General features: G+C 36.4%; 1 protein-coding gene across 1 annotated transcript in view; it reads left to right on the top strand.

Annotated features, from left to right (window-relative positions):
• The first annotated feature begins 230 nt into the window (after window positions 1-230).
• LOC120421445 (uncharacterized) overlaps window positions 231-11,299 on the top strand; it is a 38,378-nt gene continuing 27,309 nt past the window's right edge. Inside the window, exon 1 of the mRNA XM_039584650.2 lies at window positions 231-1,051. Within this exon, the coding sequence (XP_039440584.1) occupies window positions 1,022-1,051 (30 nt within the window). The 5' untranslated portion in view covers window positions 231-1,021. The remainder of the gene's footprint in view (window positions 1,052-11,299) is intronic.

Genomic DNA, 11,299 nt, shown 5'->3' with positions numbered 1-11,299 from the left:
CCTGGTGCAGTGGGAGTTTTATGGCACAGCCTGCTATAATCGCGTCCAATGTCGACAAAAACAAACGCAACGCGCAGGACCCGCAAGTCGATGCATTTCTTGCAAACACGTGTGAGTCAGAGTGGGAGCGCTTCGGGAAAACCGTCCAAATTTTCCATCTCGCTCGGAAAATTCCGTCTCGTCCTGGAGAAGGCTCTCTCGTCGCCACATCGATTGACCATTTTCATTTCTGCCACCGTCAGTGCTGCATCGCAAGCGAACTTTTTCTCTCTTCTATAATAGGCTAGGGATTCAAAAAAAAAAGTGTGGAAGAAAAGCTTTTTGTGCTCCGTTACCTAAGGCCTTTCCGGAAAGGGATTTTTTCCCTGAGCCGCTGAATTCGCCGAAGAACCGCCGGATCCAGGGTGGGATCCGTATTTTTTCCGAAATCGTCGCCGCAAAGTTAGGAAAATTTAGCTAGATTAGAAAACAGTGTGTGTGTGTGCGAGGAAAATTCGAGCGACGACACCATTGCGGGTGGAAAATCGATAATAAAAAGGGTAACACGGGTGGCCAAAGTCGGGAGCAGTCATCGCAATTTGTTTCCTATTATATAGGACAAAACTAGACCAAATTTTACTAGGAGTTTAATAAGCAATTGTCACAGCAGTATTCGTCGGTAGTGAAATAAGAAAATAACTTAGCAAAAAGTGTTAGTATTTCGAGAAGAAAAGTCACTTTGGTACCATTTTGGTACCAAAAATCTCACAAACTAGCATAAAATAATTAGTTTGTAAAGTAGAAATTCACCCAACTCAAAGTAACAAGGATCGGTCGGACGTCGGACAAAGAACGCGTGATTGCATAAGTTAAGGGGAAGGCAGAGCTACAAACACACACACCCTCGCACACGGAGAATTGTGCCATCCCGAGGTGCAAGTGCCCCTGCAACACATTTCGGCCGCAGACGACACACGCCACAGAGCAATCCAATGAAACCTAGTTTCAAAAACGGAAAGTTCGCTACATCAATCTATGAAAAATGTCTTTGCCAAAAGAGTGGAATCTCCAGGTGAGTGGTTCGTCTGTAACTGTACCAAGAAAATACAAATTAATTTCGTGCACAAATTGTACAAAAAACACAAAATGGTTTCTACATCAATTTGCATAACTATATGAGCAGACAGTCAGCCCGTGTCAGGTGACTGGAGAAAATGGGTTACATCTGCATCGCAGATCTGTGACCTGTGCGCACAGTTTGCACAAATTATCTGTCTGTCTTTGTCTGTGGCTTTCTGTCTGGTTTGGTCTGCCCCATGACCGACTGGCCCTTTTTGTGGAATCCATTACAAGATGTTGTAAAAGATTTCATCAGATTGCATCAAACTTACAAACTTCTGTCATTAAATTCAAATTTTCAACCTACACTCAACGACGACACCAACATGAAGAAAACATGCAGAAAAAATCCGAAATTCAAATTTATTCAACATGAACGAAAAACATCGCCCTGAAATCCAGTCATTGTTCCCGACCAAACAAAGTAATGAGCAGCACACTTTCAGAGAAAAAAAAATGAAATGCAATTCGAACTGTAACTCCGAACTCATGTCGCAATGCGCTGCAGGCTGCCGTTGTTTGTGTGTGGTGCCCTAGATTTGTCAGCCAGCGTCAGCGGAAGCAACATTCCCTTCCTGTGTGTATGGTTCCTGGTTGGTCCCGCTTTTGGGGTTTCGGACGAGAGGTCAATTTATGCTTCTGGTTGTTGAACTCAGCTAAATTACATTTCTGTGCAAAGGCGCATCTCGGTAAAAAAGGAAGATAAATAATAAATACGACTGGGCTAAGAACACGTGGCAAAATTATTTCATAACCTTGTGTCAAGTAGTTCTCTTTAGTTTGTGTTTTCTGGGTCAATTTTTTGATTATTTTTGCATACTATTTTAAAATATCATAGTTAAATCTATTTATGTCATGAACATTATATACTAGCCAGGTCCTGATTAAGAATAAGTACGCCTCAAGATATTCAACATCGGTGAAAATTGGATTTTTATCATGCGTGGAAGCGCATCATGGCTCAAATCATGTTTTTTCATGAGTTACCGGTGATGATCTAGGGCCTCGTGGCGCGGTGGTTAGCGGCTTCGGCTGCCGATCCCTAAGTTGCTATAGGGCGCGGGTTCGATTCCCGTCCTATCCTCCTGGCCTTCTATCGGATGGGGAAGTAAAACGTCGGTCCATTTGCGTAAAAGAGGTTTTGGGTGACTCACCACACATAACCTTCGGACGCCTAGAAATGAGCAGAAACTTGCAACAGAGACCACAAAAGACCCGGGGGTCGTTAAAGTGGATTGCCTTGCTTTTTTTTTGCGGTGATGATCTAAATCGAAATATTTTACAATTCCCTAAATTTATCTAAACTGTAAAAAAAGTTTCTTTTTAATATTTTTTTTGTTAATACCAGGCGTCTCCATTAGTACACAAAACAGATTCTTGTTGGAAACCTTCATCTTTATACAGTAATTCCATTTTAAAAGAGCATAAACCGAAAAAAAGTCCGTTGATCGGGCTCATTTTTTTTCAGGATGTTCCTTGGCCAAAATAATTAGAGCTGTTTTATTTTGTTTGACCCTAAGGTGGTCCCAAAAATGATAATTTTCGTCAATTTTCACAAAAACCATATTTTTCATCTAAACATATTTAACATCTACCTTAACATGTTTACATTAAGTTAATTGATAAACTGTCACTGAATCTGCTTTGTAAATGCCGGTCCCGATACTCTTCACGGGTGTTCCCCTTAGGAACAGGGAAAGATTTACTTTTATAAACCCAGAAAGGTAATTTTTTCATTCAGAACTAAAATTTTCATTTTGAAATTTTGAGTTTTTATGCAACTCTGCATTGTTTTTTTTTAGAGTGTAATAATGTTAAAAAAAAGTTGTAGAGCAGACAACTACAACAAATATGATGTATACACATTTGGTGACCCAAGGGTTTGCTTGTAACCATCGCGATTTTACAAAAAAAATGTTTAGAAAGAGTAACTTTTGCGTTTCATTTTTTTCCGTCTTTAAACCCCTTATATTTTTACATTAAAACTTTTGTAATTGCTCAACAAATTTGTAGAACATTTTTACACTCTAAAAAATAACTCTGCAAAGTTACAAAGAATACGAAATTTCAAAATGAAAATTTTTGTTCTGAATGAAAAAATTACCTGCAGATTCGAAAAGGACATTAAATTTCCCATAAAATTAAATGTCTAAATTTTTACAGTTAAACAACGAAAAATTGCAGAATTTTTGGTACTATTTTTGTGTATATTTTTCGATGAAAAATATGTTTTTCCAGAACTCTGAGTACGGCATCAAATCGGGCATTCAAAGTTATATAAAAGTCCATTTGAAACCAAATGTCCATATCATCACCATTTCGTGTTGCAAATTAAAAAAAACATGCATTCTTTCCAGCCTGATGGCAAGATTGTCAAACTGTATGTATGGGCCGCAATACTCACATTGGTTGGACCGTGGCCCCCGCTATTTGGTATAGGGTAAAGAGCCAGCAAATATGCAATTGAAAAAAGTTTTTTTTTGGTAAAAATTATTTTAATTTTTTTTTTTGATGAATAATTTTGAACATGTTTTGTCAAAAAATAAATAGCTAGATAAAAAAAAATATTATCCAGCCTTTTGAGGACGAAAAATTCACTCATAAATGGCCTGTATACCCAATTTTGTCCAACCAGTTTATGGAACGTTCACCCTATATGGACTGTCAAAAGCGAGGTTCACTTTTTGAAAAGCTTGCCACCAGTCTGATTCTTTCGCATGTTCAAAACAATAAGGGGCCGACCGCCCATCCGTCATGAGATATCGGAAAATGGACCTCGGATTCGTGGTCAAAGACCAAAACACGGAGCGAAGAAAGTTTAGAGTGTGTAAGACTTCTCCTTGATGTAGCCGAGAGGGGTAGAAAACTGTGATATTTTTCACTGTCACTAACAACACTTGCACTTTGACTTTTCTTACATTTATTTAAAACAACGACATCACTTAGGTCTAACATCAATTGATTACAACTGACTAAATACTAACTGGCAAAAGAACACCCGACTGAGCAACTGACTGACACATGCAAAAAAACGTGATACAGAAATAATGAAAAATTGTTTTTGAAAGTTTTTTTTTTCATGAAAATTTGTATTTTTAGTATCCACTTGATTTTTATTGAAAAATATTGAAAGTGGAGGACAAAAACTTGGAATAAAATTTGTATTTTTTTTAATATTTGTGAAAATTCAAAGAACAGTACCGTCCGTAGGGGTGGTCTGACAGTGATAATTTTACACTGTTTTTTTTTAATTTCTTAGATTGTTATCAATGTAACTTAATTCTTTATGAAGAATTATATTGAGGACATTGTAAGGATACTTTTCTGAAAAAAAAAGAACACGTTCTTAGAACAAGTCCTGTAATTTGGCCTGCTGTATGTACTAAGGGTACGTTTTTGTAAGGACTCATTACAATTTTCAGAACTTCTGAAGGCCGGATATGTAGTTTCTGTGGATAAAAATGCTGTATAAATTGAGGAAAGTCGCGACTACGATTTACTAACTTTTCCCAACTCTCAAAAGGAAGGCATAAATCTATTTTAAACTTGAAGATGGAAAACAGGAAACGAGCTAACGCTGCCATTTCCTTTTTATAACTTATTTTGATTCAGCAAGTCTCCTTATTGCGTCAGCTCTAATCCGTTACCAATGCGTCGTTCAAACGTGCCCCACGAATCAGCCCAAAGGTCAGCCAGCGGAAAGGCAATACAGTGGGCTATAGCTCCAATTCCACGAAAACCCGTAAACACCAATGCACGCAATCGCATACCCAATTCCGCCGACTAACAAGATAATCACATTATACTGACTACCACTATTTCACTATTTCACATTGCCAGCTCAGAGGAGCTCTTTTATACGGTTCACCCTCATCAAATGGGAACGCAATATATAGCTCACGAAGGACCTATTGCAGGAACTCGAGTGATTCATTGTCCTGCCCTGGTGGGTGGTGTCGTCCTGCTCGGGTGGCATTAAAATGCCGGCGAACGATTCGATTGACACAGCATTGCTATACAGAGCTTATTCGATGGGATCCATCCGTAATGATGGTGGATCCTATCAGTTGACGCAATTGGCTTGACCTTGGACGGGAAAACGGAAAAAGTGAAAATTTATTTTATATTGAACCCATTTCGTTTGGGATCTTTGATTGGAGTGTCCTCGTTGGAACGTTGAACGTTTATACTTCACCATCAGTAGAAGTAGGTTACTCTCTCCTAAAATTGTCCTTTCTCTAATAGTTGTGGGTGTAGCGTTCACTTCGACGCACAGTCTCTAATCTTCATCGATTCAATTTCCTGTATAAAGCTCAGGGCAAATGCTAGAGCTAGGGGAAAACGTAGAAAGTAAAAGATGACTGTGTCGCGTTACTTTAGCAGGGATCATGCCATGAATTGTTAAACTGATGGAACACGGTCACAAGGTCCCATTAGATTTGTTTATTTCATAATCTCTTAAATATTCAAAGTAAGAATAATTTATTGATTTATTTGATTACTTTTTTTACAACAGAAGTCGCGCTCTGCTTCTCTATAGGAATAATTGGGTACTAAAGCCCTATGTAAATTTTTATGTACAACAATAAAAAACACGATAAAAAACCATTTCTGATCTTTTTTTTCATTTTAATGCAAAAAAAAATTGACAAGACAACATTTTTTCGATGGATCAACTATGGTTCCCTTGGAACGAACTGTCAAGTAGGACCTTTTCTGTCAAGAAGGGCCGCGAAGTTAATTTTTAAAAATTTAATTAAAAATCAATTTTAAATCCTTTGAGGTCGTTCGAAGGGTCATAGAACAGAAAAATAAGCTTTATCGTTGTGAACAATAATATCACAAATTTAAGCTTAATTTTAGGACCCAATTGAAAAGAAAATTGTCTGCAATAGGCTTTTTTGTCTAGATTCAGTTATGTTTTATATGTAAATTCAGTTATGTTTCAAAAACTTCTTAGTATTTTTTATTAACAGCCCAAATTAACTAAAACTAGTTAAGCCGTTTAGCCGTAAATATGTTTTTACTTCATAACTCAATTTAAGTTGAAAATTCATCTGAGAAGTTTTAATCGATCGTCAATGTGCTGATATGCCAACTTTAGGTGCTCGATAGAATTGAATCCTGCTCCCCAAATTTATTAAGGTATTTTTAGCGATTCTAACTGCAAAATAAGCCGATGACTGAAATTTTACTAAATTTGCAGCTAAAACCATTAAATGGAATGTAGACAAGTCAATATTTTCTCGACTTTTAAATTTTTAATCAAAGTTGGCGTACCGTAAACTGGGGTCAATCGGGACACATGGGGCGAATTGGGACAGCAGTTTTAACCATGTTGAAACACAATATTTTGATTTTTGTGGTTGGTTTCGGTTAGAATAGACCCAGGCCAACAAAATGTGTACATCCATTTCCAAATTTAAAAGCTTTAAGTGCTCTAAAGCCTGCTGTCCCTATTCAGAATGTAGTCCCGATTCACCCCAGATTACGGTATAGAAGATTTCAAACAAGACCCTTTTTAGAAAAATAGGGAATTAATGAATTTAAATAATCAAAAAAATCATTTGTTACTTAAGGCTCTTTAATCGCATCATTCTCGATCGGCCATTTGGCGGCCATCTCAGTTTTAGAAAAACATTCAAATCTTGATTCAGAATGTTTCAATCAAAAAATGATTTTCTTTGTACTGTTTGTAGAAGCATTTTACAAATAGTGATTATTTTTTCATTTCAATTTACTTTTTCTGGATCCTGAATTCTGAACCATCATTGTCCCAAAAGTAAAAGACTCCTTCTACGACCTTAATTGCAGTTGAAAAAGCTTTTTAGAAGCTGGAATTGAACGTCAAAGTGCTGATATGCCAACATTAGGTGCCCATTGCCCAATGGAATAATATGCTGATGTTTCTCTGTTTCTGTTTTGGCCAAGACGCTTACTGTGGTTAACAATTGAAAATTCGATAAATTTTCATCGATTTTCAAACAAGTCTAGAAATGAATCCATCCTAGGTCAACAGCTTAACCTGCATGGATTGAGCATACATCTTAGGCACAGCTTATATATACACTTTGAAATGACCATAAAATGTTCCGATCGACCCGTAACTTCTAATATTATCAATATTTTCCTCCGGTAGGAGGCCTAACCACGGGACTAACCAGATAGTTTATTTTTTATTGGAAAACTGTTGCTGCCGACATTTTCATTGCCAACGACGACGCTGGTGACAGACAATTAGAAGCTCAACGTCAGAAGAGCAAGCAAACCAGCTGCAGCTTAGCGGGCTGAACCAACCTGCACAAAAAAAGGGAAGGAACGCCACAATCGCTGTCGTCGACGTCGTTGTGACTGGGATTACGTAATATCCAAGACAGGCGTGGGTGGGCGTGTTGGGTGGAGAGTCGCAATGATTTTCACATCAACCTTTACCCGACGATGGCCCGAGAAGTGGTTTTGTTATTCATTTTTTTTTTATTCTGTCTTGTTTGCAACGCAAGTTTGACAAACAGCATTAAATATTCATTGCGCAATCAGACGACTTTGGGGGAAAAATGGGGAAAAAAATCGCGTTAACATAAAAGCTGGTGTTGTCTTTGAGCTTTCGTCCTTTTTTCGGCTTTATAGAGGAGATGGTATTTCATTATTATCAGTCTGTTGTATATTTTCTCTTCTTTGATGGCGATGTTTCTTGGAATATACAAAAATCTTGTTTTAATGGATAGTAGACCGATTCTTAGTGAAGCTACACCAAAATGTCACTTTTTTCAATTTTCAATGTGAATTTTCAAATGAAAGATTTCATTTTTATTATGATTAAATAATTGCAATGTGCTTTAAATGCGTTTTCTTACCTCAAAAGCCAAAAATATTGACCAAATAAGGTCTGTAAACCATTGAATGGGAGAGGAGTTTTTTCATAAATCTTTTCCTTTCGTTGTCCCGTCACGGAAATAAATGGCTGGCAAAAACTCAAATTTCTACCAATTCTATCAGTTCAAGGAGCAAAAGATTCGTTTTTCATTTTGTGATAATAAGTAGAAGAGCAAAAGTTTAAAAAATCAAACTGGTAAAACTGTAGCGATTGTTTTGGTGTGCCTTTTAAAAGTCCAGGTTTTACGATGTTGTCTCGTCACGCTACATTTTCTTTTTAGGGGAAGCACAGTTAACTTCGCGGCCGATTTGGATTATATGGTTCATTTTACATGACATTTCTTTGCAGGAAAATTAATTATCTTTCCAAATATGTAATAACATTGGGGGGTTTCTTCTTTTATTCAGCCACTACAGCCAAAATGCTGAAAAAAACTTGGGATTTTTTTAAAAAGGAGCCGAAGAATCGGTCAGTAAATGAAAGGAGTTGTTCTCTTTACTCTTAGGTAACTGTTCAATAAGACGTAACCTTGGCTAATCTACCTCATCAAAAGCCAAAGGGACAGCTAATCATTTTGCACACAAAAATACCATTCAAATTAGTCGTGTTTGAATCTTTTTAAGAATACAATTTTCGAGCTATGAACATGGCAAGGGAAAACAATAGTTTCTGTGAGTCACCTCCCCTTTAAGACAAATTCTCCTAAAATTGGACTTTGCACAAGAATGCAATTTTGAGATTTTCTCAACAGTCAGAGAAACGACAGAGAACGGCAAAAAAAAAACTTTTTAAATTTTAAGCAATAAACCATAACATAACCCATTGTGCAGGACCATGAAATCTTAAGTTCCTACTTTTCAAAAAATAATTGAAAAAAATAGGGTGATAGGGTCCTTAAGCCCTATGTCATTTTTTATTTACAATGGTAGAATACACGATTAATAAAGATTAAAAACCATTTCTGATCACTTTTGGTTTATTTTAATGCAAGACAATTTTTTTTCGAGGAATCAACTATGGTCCCCTGGGAACGAGCTGTCAAGTAGGACCTTTTCTTTCAAGAAGGGCCGCGAAGTTAATTTTTTAAAATTGATTTGAAAATCTATTTTAAATCCTTTGCGGTCGTACAAAGTATCATTGTACTTAGGAAAATAAGCTTTATCGTTGTGAACAATAACAGTATAAATTTGTTTAAACTTAATTTTAGGACCCAATTCTCCCCGAATTCAAGGAATGGATTTTAAAAAAGATATTTTTTTGAATATTTTAGAATCAAGACTAACATTTCCAAAGGGCCAACTATTTAGTATACGCCCTTTCGAAATGATAGTCTTGCGGACTGTTTGGGTGCGACTTTGAAAACTTAAATATTCGCTGTATCTCAGCAAGCAGAGGTCCAATCTTCAATGTTTCTTAGACAAAAGGAAATTAGGCTATTTACTGAACTTTTCTTTAATCATATAAATAATACTGTAAAGTACTTTTCAATCACCAATATTCCATTTGAATCTGTAATTTTTTTTTTTTACCGAATAAGGTAGTTGAAAAATCGGTAAAGTTTAGATCGGTAAACCATCTGTCTAAATGAACAAAATTTTACCGAATTTCGGTTGTACGATGAACAATAATGAACTTCATTACCGAATTTCGGTAAGTTTTTACCGAATTCGGTAATTTTCAGTTTACCGAACTGTTCAGCAGTTGAAAGCTCGGTAAACTTTACCAAATGCGATAAAAAAATCTTAGTTGCGGGTTTTTGTCCCCCAGCACCCCTAAATATATTTTAAAAAAATTAAAAATATGGATTTTGAGAACCTGAATTTTTATGAATAATAGTTTATTTGAAAACATAAAAATTTCCGTGTACCATTTTTTTCTAAACCGTACTAGTTAACATCTACAACTTTGTCGAAGACTCCAAATCGATCTCAAAATTTGAAATGACACAGATTTTTGAATATTTACGTACCCTTTTTATATGGACAGTAGGGTGTCAATAAAAGAATCGACATCAGGGATACCCTCTGATTCGATTCCTTAGGCAAAAATAAGTATCTGTGCCAATTCGGTTAAGTCGCTTTTTATCGTTGAAGTTTACATGGGGAAAATCTCAAAAATGTTTGCAAAAAAACATCGTTTCATTTTTTTTCTGCCAGGTGGCGCGGGTATCGCCCAAAATCGTCCAAGAGTGAGATTCTTGTAGGAAATTTAATTTCCTACAAGTTTGTCCAAGGGTGCAAAAAGATCCGAGTTGATCCGATGCTTTTTCCCCATACATTTAGCGATTTTTCCCATGTAAACTTCAACGATAAAAAGCGACCCCTTAACCTAAACCGATTTGGCTCAAAATTGGCACAGTTACTTATTATTGCCTAAAAAATCGAACCAGGGGGTATCTCTTCAGATTTTCCAAAATTTTAAATTTTTCTTGTCCCCCTAATGGACAACTGCCAACATTATACAGCAATGGCCCACGAAAACAGCATGATTCGAAAAAAAAAGTTCTTCGATCGGGCTCAAAATTTTCTGGGGGTTCTTTGGCCGAAATAATTAGACCCGTATTTTTTGTTTGGCCGTTAGGGTGACTAACGCCGTGTTAGAGTGGTCCGGAAAATGGTAATTTTAGTAAATTTTTTGCAAAAACCAAATTTAAAAAAAATCATGACTCCGCACCATTTTATAAATATTTTTCGAATCATGCTGTTTTCGCCAAACCGAGTCACGTAGCCTCGTAAGCGGTAGATCGGGGTTTGAATCCCGGCTCGAACCAACATAACTGGTGATCTTTTCTCTTCTGGATTCGATTGCTTAGTATAGAGAAGGCATCGTCACAAGCAGGACCTTATCAACGAACCTTAACATGTTAACATTAGTTGAGTTAAAAACTGCCACTGAATCCGCTTCGTAAATGCCGGCTCCGATTCTCTTTAATGGTGTTCTCCTCAAGAACTAAGAAAGATTTACTTCACTTTTACTGTTTTCGTGGGATATTGCTGTATATGGAGACTTTTATGGGTGAAGCAATGACACAAAAAGCTTCTTTGGTCAAAGGGAAAGCCCCCACAAAGTTTGAGCCAAATCAAAAACTAAAAAAAAAGCACAAAATCGGCTGATTTCGTAGAATTGCTTAATTGGCTTTTGTGCTGAGAATAAACCTTTGTCAATTTGTCAATAGACCTCTGTGAAGTTTTAAAACTTTTCTGCTAAAAATATTGTCAAACTTTTAACATTTTACATTTGACAAAGACTAAAAAATATCTCAAAAATTTTAGGCATTTAATGTTAGTCTTGAATTTACAATACTAATTGACTTAATTGTACCAATTT

This window comes from Culex pipiens, chromosome 2 (genome assembly GCF_016801865.2).
Source record: "Culex pipiens pallens isolate TS chromosome 2, TS_CPP_V2, whole genome shotgun sequence".
Lineage (NCBI taxonomy): Eukaryota > Metazoa > Arthropoda > Insecta > Diptera > Culicidae > Culex > Culex pipiens.
Note: the sequence above shows the minus strand (reverse complement) of the source record. Positions and strands in the feature narration are given on the sequence as shown.